A 24,194-nucleotide genomic window follows, 5' to 3' on the forward strand; every position below is an offset into this window, starting at 1 on the left:
CTGCTAATGGAGAGGGGAGACTGCCTTTTGATCACTGGTGGGATCGCTCTGCTACGGAGAGGGGAGACTGCCTTCTGATCACTGGTGGGATCGCTCTGCTACGGAGAGGGAGACTGCCTTTTGATCGCTGGTGGGATCACTCTGCTACGGAGAGGGGAGACTGCCTTCTGATCACTGGTGGGATCGCTCTGCTACAGAGAGGGGAGACTGCCTTCTGATCACTGGTGGGATCACTCTGCTATGGAGAGGGGAGACTGCCTTTTGATCACTGGTGGGATCGCTCTGCTACGGAGAGGGGAGACTGCCTTTTGATCACTGGTGGGATTGCTCTGCTAATGGAGAGGGGAGACTGCCTTTTGATCACTGGTGGGATCGTTCTGCTATGGAGAGGGGAGACTGCCTTTTGATCACTGGTGGGATCACTCTACTACGGAGAGGGGAGACTGCCTTTTGATCACTGGTGGGATCGCTCTGCTACGGAGAGGGGAGACTGCCTTCTGATCACTGGTGGGATCGCTCTACTACGGAGAGGGAGACTGCCTTTTGATCGCTGGTGGGATCACTCTGCTACGGAGAGGGGAGACTGCCTTTTGATCACTGGTGGGATCGCTCTGCTACGGAGAGGGGAGACTGCCTTCTGATCACTGGTGGGATCGCTCTGCTACGGAGAGGGAGACTGCCTTTTGATCGCTGGTGGGATCACTCTGCTACGGAGAGGGGAGACTGCCTTTTGATCACTGGTGGGATCGCTCTGCTACGAAGAGGGGAGACTGCCTTTTGATCACTGGTGGGATCGCTCTGCTAATGAAGAGGGGAGACTGCCTTTTGATCACTGGTGGGATCGTTCTGCTACAGAGAGGGGAGACTGCCTTTTGATCACTGGTGGGATCACTCTGCTACGGAGAGGGGAGACTGCCTTTTGATCACTGGTGGGATCGCTCTGCTACGGAGAGGGGAGACTGCCTTTTGATCACTGGTGGGATCGCTCTGCTAATGGAGAGGGGAGACTGCCTTTTGATCACTGGTGGGATCACTCTGCTACGGAGAGGGGAGACTGCCTTTTGATCGCTGGTGGGATCGCTCTGCTACAGAGAGGGGAGACTGCCTTTTGATCACTGGTGGGATCACTCTGCTACGGAGAGGGGAGACTGCCTTTTGATCACTGGTGGGATCGCTCTGCTACGGAGAGGGGAGACTGCCTTTTGATCACTGGTGGGATCGCTCTGCTAATGGAGAGGGGAGACTGCCTTTTGATCACTGGTGGGATCACTCTGCTACGGAGAGGGGAGACTGCCTTTTGATCGCTGGTGGGATCGTTCTGCCTCGGAGAGGGGAGACTGCCTTTTGATCGCTGGTGGGATCGTTCTGCTATGGAGAGGGGAGACTGCCTTTTGATCACTGGTGGGATCACTCTGCTACAGAGAGGGGAGACTGCCTTTTGATCACTGGTGGGATCGTTCTGCCTCGGAGAGGGGAGACTGCCTTTTGATCGCTGGTGGGATCGTTCTGCTATGGAGAGGGGAGACTGCCTTTTGATCACTGGTGGGATCGCTCTGCTACAGAGAGGGGAGACTGCCTTTTGATCACTGGTGGGATCGCTCTGCTACGGAGAGGGGAGACTGCCTTTTGATCACTGGTGGGATCACTCTGCTACAGAGAGGGGAGACTGCCTTTTGATCACTGGTGGGATCGCTCTGCTAATGGAGAGGGGAGACTGCCTTGTGATCACTGGTGGGATCACTCTGCTAATGGAGAGGGGAGTGCCTTTTGATCACTGGTGGGTCACTCTGCTACAGAGAGGGGAGACTGCCTTTTGATCGCTGGTGAGATCGCTCTGCCAATGGAGAGGGGAGACTGCCTTGTGATCACTGGTGGGATCACTCTGCTAATGGAGAGGGGAGACTGCCTTTTGATCACTGGTGGGTCACTCTGCTACAGAGAGGGGAGACTGCCTTTTGATCACTGGTGGGATCGCTTTGCTAATGGAGAGGGGAGACTGCCTTTTGATCACTGGTGGGATCGCTCTGCTACAGAGAGGGGAGACTGCCTTTTGATCACTGGTGGGATCGCTCTGCTACAGAGAGGGGAGACTGCCTTTTGATCACTGGTGGGATCGCTTTGCTAATGGAGAGGGGAGACTGCCTTTTGATCACTGGTGGGATCGCTTTGCTAATGGAGAGGGGAGACTGCCTTTTGATCACTGGTGGGTCACTCTGCTACAGAGAGGGGAGACTGCCTTTTGATCACTGGTGGGATCGCTTTGCTAATGGAGAGGGGAGACTGCCTTTTGATCACTGGTGGGTCACTCTACTACAGAGAGGGGAGACTGCCTTTTGATCGCTGGTGAGATCGCTCTGCTACAGAGAGGGGAGACTGCCTTTTGATCGCTGGTGAGATCGCTCTGCCAATGGAGAGGGGAGACTGCCCTGTGCTCCCTGGTGGGATCACCCTGTTGCCAGAGAAGGAAAGGCCTGTCGCTGTGCTCAGAGAACGTTATCCAGGTTTTCTGCCTTTTGGATATAGACCTGAACTACGGCTTTTTTTTTCAGTCTTACAGTTTTTTATACTGTGTTTTCTGCCTGAACTCTCTTGTTTTTTTTGTGTGCAGGTGTGGGGGATTTGAAGGTCAATATGGCGGTTTTGTTTTTTTGTGAGGGGAGGAGGGATTTTGGGGGTGGGGTTGATGATCTTTCTGCTGTTGTTTTCTTTCCGGATTCTGTGGTTATCTGGAGAAGAAACTTGCTGATGCTACAACCGTTGTTGGTAGAATCTCAGGTGGTGATGAGAGGGTGTACAGGAGTGAGATATGCCAATGAGTGGAGTGGTGCCGCAGCAACAACCTGGCACTCAACGTCAGTAAGACAAAAGAGCTGATTGTGGACTTCAGGAAGGGTAAGACGAAGGAACTCATACTAATCCTTATAGAGGGATCAGAAGTGGAGAGAGTGAGCAGCTTCAAGTTCCTGGGTGTCAAGATCTCCGAGGATCTAACCTCATCCCAACATATCAATGTAGTCATAAAGAAGGCAAGACAGCGGCTATACTTTATTAGGAGTTTGAAGAGATTTGGCATGTCAACAAATACACTCAATAACTTCTATAGTTGTACTTTGGAGAGCATTCTGCCAGGCTGCATCACTGTCTGGTATGGAGGGGCTACTGCACAGGACCAAAAGAAGCTGCAGAGGGTTGTAAATCTAGTCAGCTCCATCTTGGGTACTAGCCTACAAAGTACCCAGGACATCTTTAGGGAGCGGTGTCTCAGAAAGGCAGCGTCCATTATTAAGGACCTCCAGCACCCAGGGCATGACCTTTTCTCACTGTTACCATCAGGTAGGAGGTACAGAAGCCTGAAGGCACTCACTCAGCAATTCAGGAATAGCTTCTTCCCCTCTGCCATCCGATTCCTAAATGGACATTGAACCTGCGAACACTACCTCACTTTTTTTAAATATAAATAGTATTTCTGTTCTTGTACATTTAAAAAAATCTATTCAATATACATAATTGATTTACTTGTTTATTTATTATCATTTATATTTTATTTTATTTTTCTCTGCTAGATTATGTATTGCATTGAACTGCTGCTGCTAAGTTAACAAATTTCACAACACATGCCAGTGATAATAAACCTGATTCGGAAGAAGACTTTCAGAGTTGAATACCCTGATAATAAATAAACTTTTAAACCCAGCACTACTTGCCTGTCATCTTATGCCTCCTCCTCAGTGTACCAATCACCTCCGACTCTGTCTTGCCATTCCTCTTCATCTCTTTACACCAGTCATCTCCCCTCTCCATTTTCAATCCTGATGGAGAGTTTTGACCCAAAACATCAACAATTCCTTTCCCCTGCCACCATAGACGCTGCTCGACCTACTGAGTTCCTTCAGCAGATTGTTGGTGCAGATTGCAGCCTCTGCCATTGTGTGTGTGTGTGTGTGTGTGTGTGTGTGTGTGTGTGTGTGTGTGTGTGTGTGTGTGTGTGTGTGAGAGAGTGAGTGAGTGAGTGAGTGTGTGTGTGTGTGAGAGTGAGTGAGTGTGTGTGTGTGAGAGTGTGTGTGTGAGAGAGAGAGTGTGTGTGTGTGTGAGAGAGTGTGTGTGTGTGAGAGAGTGAGTGAGTGTGTGTGTGTGTGTGTGTGTGAGAGTGAGTGTGTGTGTGTGAGAGAGTGAGTGAGTGTGTGTGTGTGAGAGAGAGAGAGAGAGAGAGAGAGAGTGTGTGTGTGTGAGTGTGTGTGCATGTGTCTGTATGTCTCTCTCCAGTTCATAGTTCTAGTTAGGGTCAGATTTATATCAAAGACCATGATCATTTTGCCCATCATTCCTGTGCTGGCTCTTTGAAAGAGAACTCTAAATAGTTCCAGGCACTTTGCTCTTTCCCTACTCAGCTGCAAACGGTTTTCTTCGATTTTGCCAATCCTCTTTCCTCCTCAGCCCTGTATATCTTCTTCCTTCCTAGTCTTGCAAAAACACAAGAGATTCTGCAGATGCTGGAAATCCATAGCAACACACACAAAATGCTGGAAGAACTTTTGGAAATCAATATACGTTAGGACCTGATGAAAGGTCTTGGCCTGACACGTCAACTGTGTATTTATTTCTGAGCTGTCGAGTTCCTCCTGCGCTTTGTGTGTGTTACTAGTTAAGCAGTTCCCTTTTGAATTTCTTGTTGAAGCCTTCCCGTTCAGACAGATCTGAGCAACACACTGTGTAATTGTTGACATCTCTCAGTATGATCACCAGCCGGTCCGTGAGGAGTTAGATAGTTAGAAACCGGAGCCAGATGGTGATGCAAACACGAGGAAATCTGCAGATGCTGGAAATTCAAGCAACACACACAAAATGCTGGTGGAACGCAGCAGGTCAGGCAGCATCTATAGGGAGAAGCACTGTCGACATTTCGGGCCGAGACCCTTCGTCAGGACTTTGCCAGATGGTGATGCCTGCTTCTTCCAGATCTTTAATGCATTTGAATTGATGTATGATATAACCACCTACCTTCTGATCGAGGCTTGGGCTTCTCCAGACCCCCATCTTGCATGAGTTCAAAGGCAAAAGACACATTGTGGACCTGTTGGGGAATCATGGTAATTTAGCAATTGGGATGGGCTTGTTATTGTGACACACATTGTCTAAACACTCAGTGGCCACTTTATGTACCTCCTGTACCCGATCAAGTGGCCACTCTGTGTACATTCATGGTCTTCTGCTGCTGTATCCACTTCCAGGATCGATGTGTGGTGCATTCAGAGATGCTCTTCTGCACAGCACTGTTGTAACACGTGGTTATTTGAATTACTGTCAGCTTGAACAGACTGGCCATTCTCCTCTGGCCTCTCTCATTAACAAGGTGCGATGTGAGAACTGCTGCTAACTGGATGATTTTTGTTTATCACATCATTCTCTGTAAACTCCTGAGACTGCTGTGCGTGAAAATTCCAGGTGGACAGCAGCTTCCGAGATACTCAAACCACCCCGTCTGGCACCAACAATCATTCTACGGTCAAAGTCACTCAGATCACAGTCCTTCCCCATTCTGAAGGCAGAATACAGGGTTAATGGCAGGATTCTTAGCAGTATGGAGGAACAGAGGGATCTTGGGGCCCACGTGCATAGACACCTCAAAGATTGTTGAGATGACATATGGTGTGTTGTCCTTCATCAGTCAAAGGACTAAGTTTAAGAGCCACAAGGTAAAAGTTGTAGCTCTATAAAACTCTGGTTAAACCACACTTGGAGCATTGCATTCAGTTCTGGTCATCTCATTGTAGGAAGGATGTGGAAGCTTTAGGGAGGGTTCAGGGGAAATTTACCAGGACGCTGCCTGGATTAGAGTGAATATTTTATGAGGACAGGTTGAACGAGCTTTTCTCTTTGAAGTGAAGAAGGATAAGAGTTGATTTGATAGAGGTACAAAGATGATAAGAGGCATAGAGTGGACAGCCAGAGACTTTTTCCCAGGGCAGAAATGGCAAATAAAGGGGGGGGGGGGGGAATAATCTTAAGGTGATTAGAGGAAAGTGTAGGGCGGGGAGAGGGGGGGAGATGTCAGATGTAGGTTTTTCTCTAAAACATGGAGAGTGGAACACCCTGCCAAGAGTGGTGGTAGAGAGATACATTAGGGACATTTAAGAAACTTTTAGATGGAGTGAGGAAAGCCCTGATGTCTGATCGATTTAAGCGTTGGGCCGAATTGGAAAGATCGAATACAGGCCGAATCGTGGTGACAGGGTCCAGGTCCCAGAGCTGTCTGAGAGCAACGAGTGACCTGATGTTTGGACAGTTTAAGCGCCACGCCAGACTGAAAAGTTCAGGCTATCAGGACGAGGCGAGGGATGGGCCTGTTACTCTGCGACATTGACTCAGCTCTGCTCTGAACTGAGGTTGTGGCCTGCTCTAGCTGCAGTGTGCATGGCTTTGTCTATTTCGTAAAACCTAAGTTCTAAATACTATTTGTTTACTTTTATTGTTTGCATGATTTTTTTCCCTCTCTGCACACTAGGTGTTTGATGGCTTTTTTAAAAAAAAAGGTTCTTTTGGCATTTCTTAGTTTTGTGGATACCTGTAAGGAGATGAATGTGAAGGTTGTATAATGTATACATACTTTGATACTAAATGTACTTTGAACTTTAATAGGCACACGGATGATAGAAAAATGGAGGGAAGAATTAGAATGATATTGGAGTAGGTTAAGAGGTCAGCACATCATGAGCTGAAGGGCCTGTTCTGTGCTGTACTCTTCTACGTTAACCCAGTGATCTTCCTCGGCACTGTCTCCAAAGCATATCCTTCCTTAAATGTGGTGATCACAGCTGTGCTACTCCAGCTGTGGTCTCACCAGTACCTTGTGAAGTTTCTTTTCATTCAGGGACTTGTGGGTTTTGAAGTTTTGTGGGTTAATTCTTCTTTTTCTAAAGACCACCACCTCTACTAGCCTTAGGCCACCAACAGCAGCTCGCCAGAGTCCTCAGCCCTTGGCCAAAGGGTATTCGGCCCTGTGGCTTCTGTACATTCACCTTCCAGGCAAAGATCCTGCCTCTCCCAGGGAGGAGGTCCTTGCAGCTTCTGTTGGAGTTTCTGTAGCTCTTGGCTTTTAAAGGATTGGGTTGCTAGCCACAAGCCCAACCACCCCTCCTTTCAAAGCTGGGCCTGAGACTCTCCGTCGTGGAATCGAAGGTTAACTGGCCTTGGTAAATTGCCCCGTGTGTGGACAAGTGGAGGAATCTGGGGTGGGGAGGGGGGAGGGGTTTACTGGGAACATGGGGAGAACAAAATGGGATTTGAATTGGCTCCTGGTCCAACTGCCTCTGTTAATGGACCTTCCCCAGTGGAAAGGACAGGAGGAGGCACAGGGTAGAGCTGCCAGTGGAGCAAATATGGAGCCAGTGATCATTAATGGAGAATGTGTGGAGCAGGTTAAGACCTACAAGTATCTGGGAGTACAGTTAGACGAGAAGCTAGACTGGACTGCCAACACAGATGCCTTGTGCAGGAAGGCACAGAGTCGACTGTACTTCCTAAGAAGGTTGGCGTCATTCAATGTTTGTATGAGATGCTGAAGATGTTCTATAGGTCAGTTGTGGAGAGCGCCCTCTTCTTTGTGGTGGCGTGTTGGGGAGGAAGCATTAAGAAGAGGGACGCCTCACGTCTTAATAAGCTGGTAAGGAAGGCGGGCTCTGTCGTGGGCAAAGTACTGGAGAGTTTAACATCGGTAGCTGAGCGAAGGGCGCTGAGTAAGCTACGGTCAATTATGGAAAACCCTGAACATCCTCTACATAGCACCATCCAGAGACAGAGAAGCAGTTTCAGCAACAGGTTGCTATCGATGCAATGCTCCTCAGACAGGATGAAGAGATCAATACTCCCCAATGCCATTCGGCTTTACAATTCAACCGCCAGGAGTAAGATATGTTAAAGTGCCGGGGTTAGGACTCAATGTATTTAAGTAAACTACTTAAGAACTTTTTAAAAGCTATTTATTAATGCTTTTTGAGAGGGTGATTTTAGATGCATATCATATTTTTTACTGAGTTAAGTATTGTATGTAATTAGTTTTGCTACAATAAGTGTATGGGACATTGGAAAAAATGTATTTCCTCATGGGGACGAATAAAGTATCTATCTATCTATCTATCAAATACCATATGTCTTGCCTCAGATCCTCTCATTTGCAACTGATCACATGAAATAGATCGAACCACCTCATGGTGGGTTCAGCACCTGTTTATGGGTCAAGGGTAGAAACTACTTACCTTGTGCTCAAAGCTGTCCGGGGTGAGGAAGAAGTTGTGCAGAGGTATGAAGTAGTTCTCCACAAGGCCCATGAGTAACACGAGATAGACTCCATCGGCAAACTGTAACAGACAGTTGAATTAGCACCTGGTCCAGACCAATATCTCAATAGCCTGGGAGGGAACGTACCTCCCAATGCAATAACTCCAGGAGAAGAACCCCCCCTCCCCGCACCCTCCGTCTCCAAAAATCTTCACCCCTCTCTCCTGAACATCAGCTTCTCAGGCCCACCATGAATGCTTAGTCATCCCATGATATCACAGCATGGGAAAGCATGGGTATCTGCCCACCCCCACTTTGTAGCCCATTTTATAGTAAAAAAAAATGAGGTGCCACGGTTGGGGCAACGCATCTACAGCTTTGGGCGTTCCAGAGTCCAGAGTTCAAATCTGGCGCCGCCCGTAAGGTGTTTGTACGTTCTCCCTGTGACCGTGTGGGGTTCCTCAGGGTGCTCCAGTTTCTGCCCTCAGTCCAGAGATGTACTGGCTGGTAGATTGGTAGGTTGTCCTGTGATTAGGTTTGGGTTAAATAGGTGGGTTGCTGGGCTGTGCGGCTCACTGGCCGGAAGGGCCTGTTCTGTGCTGTATCTCGAAATTATTATAAATAAATAAACAAACAAACAAGGACAACCAGTGCCCCTTGAGTTGATTCAGGAAGAACAGCCAAAATTGTAGACCACCAGATGTCTGGGCAGTCCGTGGTGTAGAACAGGTACGCTGGTACCGGGAGGGCATGCACAAGGTAATATCGGACTCAATGACATCCTCACTGAGGGGGCGGAGGTGGAAAGGGTGAGCAGCTTCAAGTTCCTGAACGTCAACATCTCAGTTTCTACTCGGGGCCCAACACATTGATGCAATCACTAAGAAGGATGTAGAATTCTTGTGTGTAAACTACAAGGGAAAATAAAAGTCCTGATGGGAATTACTATATATTCAGGCCTCCAACAGTAACCAGGACGTGGGCTACAAATTACAGTGGGAGACAGAGAATGCATGTCAAAAGAGCAATGTTATTATAGTCACGGGGGACTTCAATATGCAGGCAGATTGGGAAAATCATACTGGTGCTAGATCCCAAGAGAGGGAATTTGTAGAATGCCTATGAAATGGATGTTTAGAGCAGCTTGTGGTTGAGCCCACCAGGGGAAAGGCTATTCTGAATTGGGTGTTGTGTAATGAACCAGATTTGATTAGAGAGCTTAAGGTAAAGAATCCTTAGGTACCAGTGATCATAATATGATCGAATTCACCCTGCAGTTTGACAGGGAGGAGCTAAAGCAGCTGTAGTATTATAGTGGAGTAAAGCGGACTACTGAGGCACAAGACAGGAGCTGGCCAAAGTTGACCGGAAGGGGACATGAGCAGGGATGACGGCAGAACAGCAATGGCTGGAGTTTCTGGGAAAAATTCAGAAGGCGCAGGATAGATACATCCCAAAGAATAAGTATTCTTCAGGCAGGATGATGCAACCACGGCTGACAAGGCAAGTCAAAAAAAAACATAAAAGCAAAAGAGAGAGTATATAGTAAAGCAAAGATTAGTGGGAAGTTAGAGGACTGGTCGCTTTTAAAATCCAACAGAAGCAACTAAAAATATTCATAAAGAGAGAAAGGATAAAATATGAAAGTAGGCTAGCCAAAAATATCAAAGAAAATACCAAAGTTTGTTTTCAGATATATAAAGTGTAAAAGAGAGGCGAGAGGAGATATCAGACCTTTGGAAAATTACACTGGAGAAATAAAAATGAAGGACGAGCAAATGGGAAACGAATTGTTTTGCACTTGTCTTCACTGTGGAAGACACTGGCAGTATGCCTGAAGTTTGAGAGTACAGGGGGGCAGCAATGAGTGCAATTACTATTACTAAGGAGAAGGTTCTTGGGAAGCTAAAAGGTCTTAAGATAGATAAATCATCCGGACCAGATGGACTGCACGTGAGAGTTCTGAAAGAGGTGGCGGAAGGGATTGTGGAGGATTTTTCAAGAATCACTAGATTTTGGCATCATTCAGAAGGACTGGGAAACTGCAAATGTCACTCCACTCTGCAGGAAGGGAGCGAGGCAGAAGAAAGGAAATTATACCTCAATTAGTCTAACCTCAGTGGTCGGGAAGATATTGGTATCGATTGTTAAGGATGAGGTCTTGGAGTACTTGGAGACGCATGGTTTCCTCAAAATCTTGCCTGACAAATCTGTTGGAATTCTTTAGGAAATAACAAGCAGGAAAAACAATGGAGAATTGGTGGATGTCGCGTACTTGGATTTTCAGAAAGCCTTTGACAAGGTGCCACACGAGTTAAGAGCCCATTGTATTACAGGAACGATACTAGCATGGATCGAGCATTGGCTGTTTGGCAGGAAACAAAGAGTGGGAATAAAGGGAGCCTTTTCTGGCTGGCTACCAGTAACTAGTGGTGTTCCACAGGGGCCTGTGTTGAGACTAGTTCTTTTTACATTATATGTCAATGATTTGGATGATGGAATTGATGGCTTTGTTGCAAAGTTTGTAGACAAAATGAAAATAGGCGGAGGGGCAGGCAGTTTTGAGGAAGTAAAGAGGCTACATAAGGACAGATTAGGAGAATGGGCAAAGAAATGGCAGATGGAAAACAGTGTCAGGAAATACAAAACACAAAGTACACTGCAGATGCTGTGGTCAAATCAACACGTACAAAGAAGCTGGATGAACTCAGCAGGTCGGGCAGCATCCGTTGAAACGAGCAGTCAACGTTTCGGGCCGAGACCCTTCGTCAGGACTGAAGAAGGAGCGGGCAGGGGCCCTATAAAGAAGGTGGGGGGAGGGGGGGAAGGTGCCAGGTGAAAAACCAATCAGAGGAAAGATCAAGGGGTGGGGGAGGGGAAGCAGGGAGGGGATAGGCAGGAGAGATGAAAAAGGAATGTAAGGGGAAAGCACTATGGGTAGTAGAAGAAGGCAGAATCACGAGAGAGATGATAGGCAGCTGGAAGAGGAGACAGAGTGAAAGTGTGATAGGGGAAGGGAGAGAGAGGGAATTACCAGAAGATGGAGTATTTGATGTTCATACCAAGGTGCTGGAGACTACCCAGACGGTATCAGTGTCAGGAAATGTATGGTCATGCACTTTAGTAGAAGAAATGAAAGGGTTGACAATTTTCTAAGTGGAGAGAAAATTCAAAAACCTGAGGTGCAGAGGGACTTGGGAGTCCTCGTGCAGGATTCCTTCTAGGTTAATATACAGGTTGAGTCTGTGGTGAGGTAGACAAATGCGATGTTAGCATTCATTCGAGAGAACGAGAATAATAAAGCACGGATGTAATGCTGAGGCTCATTTGGAGTATTGGGAGCAGTTTTGGCCACCTTATCTAAGAAATAATACTCAGACACATTATATGTTCATAAAGTAATATCACCACAAATAAATTAACAAATAATGGTGCATAAACAAGTTTAAAAAATAGACAGTATAATGCTACTGGCATCTCATATCTGATGAGACCGTATGATGTGAAAGGGAGTTCAGTAGTCTCACAGCTTGTGGGAAGAAGCTGTTTCCCATCCTTGTCCTAATGCTACACTAGGGGGTTAAAGAGACTGTTGGATGGTTGGGAGGGTCCTGCATACACAACGCTCCTGAGAAAGGGGTAGAAGAGACCCTGATTATTCTCTCAGCAGTCCCTTGTAGGGGCTTGCAATCAGATGCCTTGCAATTCCCATACCAGATGCTGCTGCAGCTGGGCAGATCATATTCCTGTAAAAATTGGTCAGAATGGAGTTGGGGTGGGCAAAGCCTCACTCACCTCAATCCCCTCAGGAAGTCGAGACACTGCTGTGCTTTCTTGACTAAAGTGGTGGTGTTGAGGGACCGGGTGAGATCGTCCATTTTGTGCACTCCCGGAAATGTTGTGCTACTACCTCTCTCCACAGAGCTGCCACGTATGTACAGTGGGGAGCAGTCAGCCTGCACCTTCCTGAAGTCCACAATCATCTCGCTGCACTGCTCTGCTACCACAAAGCAACAAACTTCACATCAGACAGCCTGTGAAGATACATCTGACTTGGATTCACAGCCAAGAGGTACCCGTTACCAGTGCAGGCCACACAGGTCGGGTCTGATCTCTGGAAAGATTAACTCTAAGAGGGGATGCTGGGGTTCTTGTAGGATTTCAACAGAACAATGTCTCCAAAAGGTCCAGGTATGTGGGATAGACCCAAACTGATTATAAATTGGTCTGGGTCGACTATGGATGTTGCATCCCAGCTGACTACAAGCCAGGGCAGTAGACACGGAGAGCAAGCTGCTGCCCACACAACAGGCTCCCATCTCCACACAGCTGATCATCGAAAGGATCAGCAGAAACTGACACAGCTTGGCACCAATGGCATGGCAGGAGCTGCCAGTCAGTGTTGAACTCAGTGTAGGACTGCCTTAGAGATTCCAGCTCCAGATTTTTCACCCAGGTTTACTCCCGAAGCCTTCCCCATGAGTGGGTATAGCCACAGGTAGCAGAGGTTTGAGATCAGGGTTTTCCTTCTTCTAGACGAGCTGCCGACCACTTCTGCCCAGAGGGCCTGTTTCTGTGCTGTATGATTCTAGGGGATATATTTTAATGTGACAGGGGGAAGTTATGAGGGGAGGGATGTCAGAGGTAAGCTTTTTTTAAAACACAGACGGTGCTGTGTTGACTGTCCTGCTGGGGTGCTGGTACAGGCAGGTACATCAGGGACATTTAAGGTTCTCTTAGATCGGCACATGGATGGTAGAAAAGTGGAGGGCTAAGTAGAAGGTTAGATTGATTTTAAAATTAGATTAAAATGCCGACACATCATCGATGACCAAAGAGCCTGTACTGAGCTGTTCTGCTCTATGTATAATGCAGAGAATTGTGGACACAGTCCTGTCAATCACAGAAACCAGACTCCTTCTCCATGTCTACACTTGTCACTGCCTCATAATCGAAGACCCCACCCATCCTGGACATTCTCTCTTCTCCCCCCTCCTATCGGACAGAATTTAACCAAAGCCTGAAAGCAGGTCCCACCAGGCTCAAGGACAGCTTCTACCCCACAGGGTAGGCATCTCAGCCCATCAGCCAGTGCAGCCTGACAAGGCCTCTGGCCCACGGCCTGACCTGCCACTCACCTGGGTTTCCAGCTCAGTAACCTCCAGGTTCAGTTTGTTCAGGTGTTTATTGACAAACGTGATCAGCGTCTGCAGAGAGAAAACAGACAGTTCTCAAAACCAGGAGGCCCAGCATGTTCTGGCGAGGTGTGTGTCAGTCTGTGTCTGTCTCTGTGGTGTGTGTGTGTGTGTGTGTGTGTGTGTGTGTGTGTGTGTGTGTGTGTGTGTGTGTGTGTGTGTGTGTGTGTGTGTGTGTGTGTGTGTGTGTGTGTGTGTGTGTGTGTGTGTGTGTGTGTGTGTGTGAGTCTCTGTGCGTGTGTGTGTGTGTGTGAGTCTCTGTGCGTGTGTCTGTGTGTGTGTGCGTGTGTGAGTCTCTGTGCGTGTGTGTGTGTGTGTGCGTGTCTGTGTGTGTGTGTGTGTGTCTCTGTGCGTGTGAGTGTGTGTGTGTCTCTCTCTGTGCATGAGTCTGTGTGTGTGTGTGTGTGTGTGTGTCTCTGTATGTGTGTGTGTGAGTGTGAGTGTGTGAGAGAGAGAGAATGTGTGTGTGTGTGTGTGTGTGAGAGAGTGTGTTTCAGTGTCTGCTCTAGGGAGAGGTGTGTCAGTCTGATTATGAGAGGCATCGATAGAGTAGACAGACAGCATCTTTTTCCCAGGGTTGAAATGTCTCATACCAGAGGACAGGCATTTAAGGTGAGAGGGGGTAATTTTAAAGGAGATGATAGGGCAAGTTTCTTCTTAAACCACAGAGAGTTGTGGGTGTCTGGAATGTGTTAGCTGGGGTGGTGGTAGAGGCAGATACATTGGGGACTTTTAAGAGACATTGAGATAGGCAGATGAATGTGAGGGAAATTGAAGGATGTGAACATTGTGTAGGCAGAAGAGATTAGTTTAGTTGGCCATTTGATTACTAATTGAATTGATTCAGCACAGCATTGTAGGCTAAAGGGCCTGTTCCTGTGCTGTACTGTTCTATTCTCCATTTGCAGGTTTGGCAGTGAGTTTTGGTAGGGAAGAGACTCTTTAACAGAACTTTTACTTTATTTCTCTGAAATACAACACAAGCACGATAAGGTCCTGTCCACTGGGGATGATACTATGGTCAGGGGATTTGTGTCCATTTGTCAGAGGGTTGCACTCGAGTGCACGCTGAGAAGTCCCACCTTAACCTCAGGAGGACTCGACAGAGGAGGATCACGAGAATGATCCCAGGAATGAAAAGGTTAACGCGTGAGGATCATTTGATGGCTCTGGGCCTGTACTCACTGGAGTGGGGATCTCATTGAAACCTATTGAATCTTGAAAGACCTCAATAGAGTGGATGTGGAGAGGATATTTCCTATGGGGGTGGAGTCAAGGACCAGAGGGCACAGCCTCAGAATAGAGGGATGTCACTTTAGCACAGAGATAAGGAGGAATTTCTTTAACCAGAGGGTGGTAAAACTGTGAGAATTCATTCCCACCAGTGGCTGTGGAGTCCAAGTCAGTGAGTATATTTAAAGTGGAGGTTGACAGGCTCTTGATTAGTCAGGGCATCAATGGTAATGGGGAGAAGGCAGGAGAATGGGGTTGACAGGGATAATAAATCAGCCATGATTGAATGGTAGAACAGACTTGATGGACAGAATGGTCTAATTTATGCTCCTATGTCTTATGGTCACATGGACAAAGGGCAAAATTACATCAAACCTTTTTGACGACGTTGAGTTTGTCTGGAGCATGATCAAAGAGCGTGTCGAAAGCATCTCGCTCTGAAAGAGACCAGAGAGTCATATGTGGAGGGTTCAGATCATTACAGTACAGCACAGCACAGCTTCTATTTGTCACTGGAACATCTACCAACAGCAAAGGGTGGGGACAGTGCAGTGGATAATGGCACAGAGACATGGGTTCAAATCCCACCACAGCTGACAGAAAAATTACTTTCAAGCCATACCTTATTGAAGATCCCCACCACCCTTCCCACAATCTCTTTAACACACTACCATCAGGAAGGAGATACGGGAGCATCAGGACTCGGACTGCCAGGCTGGGTAACAGATTCTTCCCTCAGGCTGTGAGGCTAATGAATACCCTGCCACCACCGAGGTCTCGCTGTTCACTGTTCTCCACATTTCACATACTTTATGAACTTATTTATGATAATATTTTGGTTAAGTCTCACAAACATGAAAAAATCTGCAGAAGCTGGAAATCCAAAGCAACACACAAATTGCTAGAGGTATTGAGGTATACAAAATTATGAGTATAGATAGGGTAAAGCTTTTTCCACTGAGGTTGGGTGGGACTACAACCAGAAGTCATGGGTTAAGGGTGAAAGGTGATAACTTTAAGGGGACCATGAAGGGAAATGTCTATACTCAGTGGGTGGTGAGTGTGTGGAATAAATTGCCAGCACAGGTGGGAACGCGAGCTTGATTTCAATGTTTGAGAAGTTTGGATAGGTACATGGATGGTAGGGGTATGGAGGGCCGGCACAGGTTGTTGGGAGTAGGCAGTTTAAATGGTTTTGGCATGGGCTAGATGGGCCAAATGGCCTGTTTCTGTGCCGTACAAAAAAATTAAGGAGGTCAGGAAACATCTATGGAAAATCGATGTTTCAGGCTGAGACGCTTCATCAAGACATTGGCTTATGTGCTGTGTGTGATATATGTTTTATAGGTGCACCGTGGTCCAGGGGAACGTTGTTTTGTTTGGTTGTACAGTTGGCCCTCCTTACCCGCCGGGGACTGGTTCTGGGACCCCCCGCGGATGTGTTGATGGCACAGCAGAGGAAACTGCAAACGATGAGCATCACACACAACCTCTCATGGTCCCAGAACACATCACGTACACCAATGTCTCTAATCTCCGAGGAGGCTGGAGAGAGCTGGACTGTGCACACTTATACTCAGGTCATTCCACAGTACAGAGCATCCTGACAAGCTGCATCACTGTGTGGTGTGGAAACTACACTGTGGTGGACAGGAAAGCGACACAGGCAGTTAAACTGCCCAGCACATCACCCACAGCAGCCTACCCGCCATCAAGGATATACAGAAAGGTGTTGGAAAAGGGCCAGTAACATCATGAAAAATCCCACCCACCCCGCTCATGGACTGTTTGTCCCACTCCCATCAGGGAGGAGGCTACGTAGCATCCACACCAGGACCACCAAACTCAAAAACAGTTACTTTCCCCAAGCAGTGAGGCTGATCAACACCTCCACCCACTAACCCACCCCTCCACACCCCCAAACACCACTACTTTATCATTTCCTGTCAGTAACTCCTGTGCCTAGTGTCACTTCAAGGATACACACGTGCACACACACACAGAGGCAGTTTAAGAGACCATTTAAGCGACTCTTAGATAGGCACATGGATGATAGAAAAATGGGAGGGCTGTGTGGGAGGGAAGGGTTAGGTTGATCTTGGAGTAGGTCAGCACAACATAATGGCCGAAGGACCTGTACCGTTCTTTGTAATAAACAGTCGATGTTTCAGGCTGAGACCCTTCATCAGGACTGGAAAGGAAGGGGGAAGAAGCCAGGATAAGAAGGGGGGAGGAGAGGGAGGAGGACAAGCTGGCAGGTGAGAGTTGAGACCAGGTGAGGGGGTAGGTGGGTGGATAGGGGAGGGGGAATGAAGTGAGGGAACAATGAAAGGAATTCCCCGTCCCCCACCTTCTTATTCTGCATCTGCTCTTCCTTTCCAGTCCTGATGAAGGGTCTCGGCCCGAAACGTCGACTGTTTATTCACTTCCATAGATGCTGCCTGACGTGCTGAGTTCCTCCAGCATTTTGTGTGTGTTGCTCAGGATTTCCAGCATCTGCAGAATCTCTTGCTTTTTCTGAAAATGTGGTAGTATCTGTGGTCGTTGGTACAAAAACTACTTCCTTTGAAGATCCGGATTATTAATGGGACTGGACTGGAGTCTCTGGATCGTGACCCCCGGGCTCCCGATCACCAGATGATGATTCCACTGCCGTGCCTCTGGTGAAGACGTAGGCTGGGATTCTGCACTGCGGTAGGGTGGGGAAGGGTGGGCAGGGAGTGGACGTGCTAGTGAGCGAATGTGTGGCAGACATCAACCAACCAACATGCAGAGGCCAATTACTTCTTGAACATCTTACCGTGTCTCCCCGACAAGGCCCTGGGAAGAGAAGAAAAACAGGTCAATGGGCAATAAATGAACATTATAAACAGCTTGGTTCAATTTAAACATACAATGGGTGGCTAAAGGACAACTGGTTAAAAAGATAACCAGCCAATACATGGTGACATCACCAGCAACATCACTATTACAAAGGGGCATAATTCTAAGGTGATTAGAGGAAAGTATTGGGGGGGGGGGGGGGTGTCAGAGGTAGGTGTTTTTTTTAGAAACACAGAGTAGTGGGTATGTGGAATGGCCTGGCATGGTATGGTGGTAGAGGCAGATACATTAGGGGCATTTAAGACACTAAGATAGGTACATGGATGATAAAAAAAAATGGAGAGCTATGAGGCAGGGAAGGATTAAATTGATCTTAAACAGGTTAAAGGGTCAGGATAACGTTGTGGGCTGAAGGGCCTGTATTACGCTGTTCCATGTTCTCTGTTCTAACACGTGATCATCTCTCCAGAAAGATTAGCTTTATTTCTCACGTTGCATTGTCACGCTCAATAACACTAACCTGTACAGCTTTGGACTGTGGGAAGAAACTGGAACACCCAGAGGAAACCCAAGTGGTCACGGGAAGAACTTACAAATTCAGCAATTAAACCCGGATCACTGGTACTGTAATGCATTATGCTAACCACTACACCACCATGACACCCTTCCTTATTGCTTATTCCTGGAAGCCACTCCATTTACAAGGGAAGGGGGCGTGATTGTTCTAACATAGCGGTCGCCAACCAGTTGATCATGATCGACTGGATGATCTTTGAGGCTTTCCCAGCAGATCCTGGGAAAAAATGAAAAATGCGCACCGGGCAGAAAAGACTGGAAGCAAAACCCCGTAACCCAGAAACAACCTCTCCCCATAAACAGCTCTCCACAGCGGGAGCACCACTACATCACTATTATCCTAATCGGCATCAACCTATCTTTATAATGCTCACATTACAACACTTCTGCCCCTTTAAATTCTATCATTCCCCACATGTAAAAGAACTGGGAAACAAAGACAGTGGTGTCACTATCTTGCGTACCTCTGAAACTTATACTGGTGTCTCAGTAACAGTTTACCAATTCAAAACACCTGAAAAACGTGGCAGATTCAACATTCAGTCTAACAAAGGAAACTGTCCATTCAAACATTCAGTCTGTCAGGAGGTTTGCGAGGGCGCTGTGCTGAAACAGATGAAAATGATTACATCTAAGTACAGAAGCTGTCTTACTGACAGACACCTCAGACTGTCTCAGACTGGCTGTCTGTAGTTAGGAGCCAAATTTCAGGGAACTAGCAGAAAGTATTCAGCCCCCGTCATCACACTGAGTGCAACAGTCAATTTTTATTCATTTATTTTTCGTGTTGAAATAAAATTAAATAATGAAACATAGAATTAAAGGTGTTGTGATGTGAGCATTATAAACATAAGTAATACCAATTAAGATAACGGTTACATAGCAACACTCCCGCTACGGAAAGCCGCCTGCAAAGACAGACTGCTTCCGGGGCTGCGGGGCTCCCTTCTGCCCGGTGTGCGTGCGTGTGTCTAAACGATTTAGTAGGTCGATCGTGCCTTTCACTAAGGCCGAGGTAGGGGATCTTGGGCTTAAAAAGGTTGCCGATCACTGTAACAAGTGGGAGATTTTTGGGACTTGCTGATTTGCTTGAACGGGAGCTGTCTATGCAGAGTTTGCACGTTCTCTCTGTGACCATGCGGGTTTCCTCAGGAGTTCCAGGTTCATCCTACGTTCAACACATAAAAAAACTCAGGAGGAACTCAGCAGGTCAGGCAGCACTAATGAGAGCGGAATAAACAGTCCTGGTGCAGGATCTCAGCCCGAAACCTCAATTGCCAACTTCCCTCCACAGATGTTGCCTGACCTGCTGAGTACCACCAGCATTTTGTGTGGGCTGATCTAGCTTCCCAGCAGCTGCTGAATCCTTTGTGTCACAGGTTGGGAAGTTAATTGGTGGTTGTGAATTGTCCCTCATGTGTAGGTGAGGGGTAAAGTCTGGGGAAGCTGGTGGGAATGTGGGGGCAGATAAGATGGGATTAATATAAATGGGCCATGAGCAGTGTAGGCCGAGGGCTGTTCCTGTGTTGAGTGATTTTAAAGGAAAGAAATGAAGATGAACTTTATCTGTCTCATTGAAACATGTAGTGAAATGCATTGTTTGCATCAAATCAAGTCAGTGAGGATTGTGCTGGGCAGCCTGCAAGTGTGGCCACGTTTTCAGCACCAAAAATAGCATGACCACAACTCACCACCCTAACGTGTACACCTTCGGACTGTGGGAGGAAACTGGAGCACCTGGAGGAAATCCACATGGTCACTCCTTACAGACTTGAACGACGATCGGTGAAAGCTGGTGGGCTAGCCATTACTCTACCGTGACTCTAACGCCCTTGCCTCAAACAGATGGTGCCATAAGAAGCTACTTATTCAATTCATTCCAGGTCTCACAGTAGCATAGTGGGTAGCACAACGCTTTAGAGTGCCAGAGATCGGGGTTCAATGCCCACTGGAGTTTGTACGTTCTCCCCGTGACTGCGTGGGTTTCCTCCCACAGTCCAAAGCTGTGTGGTTAGTATTAGGGTTAGTGCGCTGTGGGCACGCTACGTTGTCAGCGGGAGCACAGCGACACTTGCCAGCTGCCCCCAACGCATCCTCGGACTGTGTTGGTGGTTGACGCAAACGACACATTTCACTATATTTCGAGGTACAAGTGACCAATAAAGCTAATTTCTAATCTCAAGAAGATAAACTGAAAGAATTCTGGAAAAGGGCTCCAGGGATTGACGGTTCGGGGGAACAAGGAAATGTTTTTGCTGATAGGGAAGTTGTGACAGGCGCGTTGGATTTGAGCGGAAACTTACTGGGGCTGAATTTGAAGCCTTTGTCCAGATTTCGGAATCCAGTTTAAAAGCTGTGTTTGGAGTCCGGACACCTATGACTCAATTAACAGCAACTGAGAGACAGTGTTATTTACTTACTCGATATTGCCCGTGATTTCCTCTTGAATGTGCCGGGACTGGAGAATCCCTTCTCTTTTCTGTAGAAATAAAATGAATTCAAAAACATTCAAGATCAGCTGCTTGCTTGAAATGTTTCCAGTCCGACAACAGGTTCATTTAAAGCTCCACCATACAGTTGCCTCTTTCTCATCCCAGAGACATGACACCATTTACCCAATGAGTTGTAGATGCATACCCCTGCTGCCCCAGTGGCTTTAGTAGGACCTACATGTCCACCCTTTGCCCCGGCTCTCACACTTTCTATCTCTCTAATCCAGCAACACCCCACTTTTAACTTTTCATCTTTCTCTCCCACTGTTTGTCATTCCATTCTCCCTCTCCCCTCCCACTCTCTCTCCATCTGCCATTTCTCCACCACAGTCTCTCACCCCCGTCTATCTCATCCCCAGGTATAAATTCCTACACCTCTCCTCTCCCTGTCTCTGTGACCCTCTCTGGCCCCGACATCCCTCCTTGATTTTGTAATAGCCTCTTTATACATTAAACCCCTCCCCGTCTCTGTAATCCCCTCCAGACCCTACAGCCCTCCCTGTCTCTGTAACCTCCTCCCTCCCTACACCCCTTCCTGTCTCTATAATCCCCTCTGGCCCCTGTGCCTATAGTTTTGAAGCTGGGAGGGCTCAGGAGGTCAGGCAGCATACGGGGAGGAGTAAACAAGTCAACGCTTCAGGCTGAGAACATTCCTCTCCATTGATGCTGCCTGACCTGCTGAGCTCCTCCAGCATTTTGTGTGCATTCTGACAGAGCGCAGAATAAAGTGTAACAATTATGGAGAGAGTGCAGGGCAGACAGACAACAAGGTGCAAGATCATAACGATGTAGACTGTGAGGTCAAGAGTTAATCTTTTCATTCTAGGTTGAAGCTGTCCTTGAGCTTGGTGGCACCTGCTTTCAGCTTTTGAATCTTCTGCCCTTTGGGAGTGGGGAGCAAAGAGAATGTCTGAGGTGGGGGGGGGGGTGTCTTTGATCATGCTGGCTGCTTTACTGAGGCAGTGAGAGTGTAGAGAGAGTCCATGGAGGGGAGGCTGGTTTCTGTGAGGTGCTGAGCTGTGTCCACACTCTCTGCGGTCACGGGCAGAATGTCTGAGGTGGGGGGGGGGGGTGTCTTTGATCACGCTGGCTGCTTTACTGAGGCAGTGAGAGTGTAGAGAGAGTCCATGGAGGGGAGGCTGGTTTCTGTGAGGTGCTGAACTGTGTCCACACTCTGTGCGGTCACGGGCAGAATGTCTGAGGTGGGGGGTGGGAGGGGTCGTTGATCACGCTGGCTGCTTTACTGAGGCAGTGAGAGTGTAGAGAGAGTCCATGGAGGGGAGGCTGGTTTCTGTGAGGTGCTGAGCTGTGTCCACACTCTCCGCCGTTTCCTGTGGTCACAGACCGTACCAAGCAGTGACACACCTGGTTAGGATGCATCAATAACAATTGGTGGGTTGAGAGGGATGTGATTGGTATGGCACCAACGTGCAGAGATAGAGTGGAAAAACTCCTGTTTGTGTGCACTGTCAAGAGCATCCTAACAAGCTACATCACTGCTTGATAGGAAACTGCACTGGGGTAGGCAGGGCGGCTCTACAATGGATAGTCAAAACGGCCCAATGCATCCAGCCTATCTGCCATCGACATATACACAGAAAGGTGTCAGAAGAAGGCTTGCAATATCCTGAAGGATCCCACCCTCCCTGCTCGTGGACTGTTAGTCCCACTCCCATCAGGGAGGAGGCTACATAGCACCACGCCAGGACCACCAGACTCAAAAACAGTTCCTTTCCCCAAGCAGTGAGGCTGATCAACACCTCCACCCACTAACCCACCCCTCCACACCCCCAAACACCACTACTTCATCATTTTCTGTCTCTCACATTAGATACAGACACTCCTGTGCCTTGAGTCACTTTTTGGACATACAATCAATGTGTATAAGCTACCTTAAATATTTATATTTATTGTGTTTTTTAAAATCATGGTATTCTTTATCTTATTGGGTATTTCTTTGCATTGCAGAGGATCCAGAGTGACAACTATTTTGTTCTTTACACTTGTATACTGGAAATGACAGTATACATTGAGCAATTCAGGCGCGCTCGGTAGATGCGTACATAGAAGCTATTGTATTACATTCTGTTTTGCTTTATCACCTCAGCGAAAGAGCAGTGCAGGTAAACAGCAAGGTGCAAGTGGTTCTATGAAATAGATTTGAGATATAAAAAATTGATCTTTTAGCAGATGGGAGGTCCATTCAAGATTCTGATAACAGCAGAATAAAAGGTGCAGTGAACCTGAGTTTTGTATCTTCAACCCAATAGGAAAAGACAAAAGAGAATGGCAGGGGTGGACGTGGTCCTTGATTATGTTGTCTGCTTTCTCAAGGCAGCAAGAAGTGCAGACGAAGTCCGTAGAGGGCAGGCTGTTTTCTGCAATGTGCTGAGCTGTGCCCACAACTCTCTGCTTCTCGCAGTCTGGGGCAGAGACCGGCTACGTCACCAAAGACTCCTGCGAAGTTTTACAGAAGCACCACGGGGAACATTCCAACTAGTTGCATTCCTGTCTGGTACGGAGGGGCCACTGCACAGGATCAGAAAAAGCTGCAGAAATTTGTAAACTCAGCCAGCTCCATCATGGACACCAGACTCCCCAGCATCGAGAACGTCTTCAAAAGGTAATCCCCAAAAAGGCGGCATCCATCTTTAAGGATCCCCAACACCCAGGATATGCGTTCATCTCATTGTTACCATCAGGGAGGAGGTACAGGAGCCTGAAGACACACACTCAACGATTCAGGAACAGCTGCTTCCCCTTCACCATCAGATTTCTAAAAGGACAATGAGCCCATGAACACTACCTCAGTAACTTTTCTCTTTTTTTTCCTCTCTTTTTGCACTACTTATTTAATTATGTATATTACTTATTGCAGTTTATGTTTTTTAATGATTTGTTGCAATGTCCTGCTGCTGCAAAACAACAAATGTCACAATACATGCCAGCGATATTAAACCTGATTCTGATTCTGTGATGGATCCAGATCGGGGCACCTTACAAATGGCAAGGGTCATTAGGGACCTGCTGACAAATGGGAACAGTGAATGCAACTATAAGAAAATCATGCAAATCTTTACAGTGCAGGTTAGACCTCATCTGGGGTAGAGTTGTGCGTCGTGGGCACCCCACTCTGGGAAGGGTGTGGGGAGTAAGTGTGTCGTGGGCACCCCACTCTGGGAAGGGTGTGGGGAGTAAGTGTGTCGTGGGCACCCCACTCTGGGAAGGGTGTGGGGAGTAAGTGTGTTGTGGGCACCCCACTCTGGGAAGGGTGTGGGGAGTAAGTGCGTCGTGGGCACCCCACTCTGGGAAGGGTGTGGGGAGTAAGTGTGTTGCGGGCTCCCCACTCTGGGAAGGGCGTGGGGAGTAAGTGTGTCGTGGGCACCCCACTCTGGGAAGGGCGTGGGGAGTAAGTGTGTCGTGGGCACCCCACTCTGGGAAGGGCGTGGGGAGTAAGTGTGTTGTGGGCTCCCCACTCTGGGAAGGGCGTGGGGAGTAAGTGCGTTGTGGGCTCCCCACTCTGGGAAGGGTGTGGGGAGTAAGTGCGTTGTGGGCTCCCCACTCTGGGAAGGGCGTGGGGAGTAAGTGCTTACCATCTGTA

General features: G+C 47.7%; 1 protein-coding gene across 3 annotated transcripts in view; it reads right to left on the bottom strand.

Annotated features, from left to right (window-relative positions):
- Positions 1-24,194, bottom strand: part of parvaa (parvin, alpha a) — a 121,669-nt gene that overhangs the window by 43,749 nt on the left and 53,726 nt on the right. For all 3 annotated transcript variants that reach the window (XM_073049923.1, XM_073049921.1, XM_073049922.1), the window contains exons 7-12: positions 20,522-20,580; positions 17,503-17,522; positions 15,078-15,139; positions 13,413-13,481; positions 8,253-8,354; positions 4,999-5,071 (exon numbers count right to left, since the gene is read on the bottom strand). In XM_073049923.1, the coding sequence (XP_072906024.1) occupies positions 4,999-5,071; positions 8,253-8,354; positions 13,413-13,481; positions 15,078-15,139; positions 17,503-17,522; positions 20,522-20,580 (385 nt within the window). The remainder of the gene's footprint in view (positions 1-4,998; positions 5,072-8,252; positions 8,355-13,412; positions 13,482-15,077; positions 15,140-17,502; positions 17,523-20,521; positions 20,581-24,194) is intronic.

This window comes from Hemitrygon akajei, chromosome 6 (assembly GCF_048418815.1).
Source record: "Hemitrygon akajei chromosome 6, sHemAka1.3, whole genome shotgun sequence".
Taxonomy (NCBI): Eukaryota; Metazoa; Chordata; class Chondrichthyes; order Myliobatiformes; family Dasyatidae; genus Hemitrygon; species Hemitrygon akajei.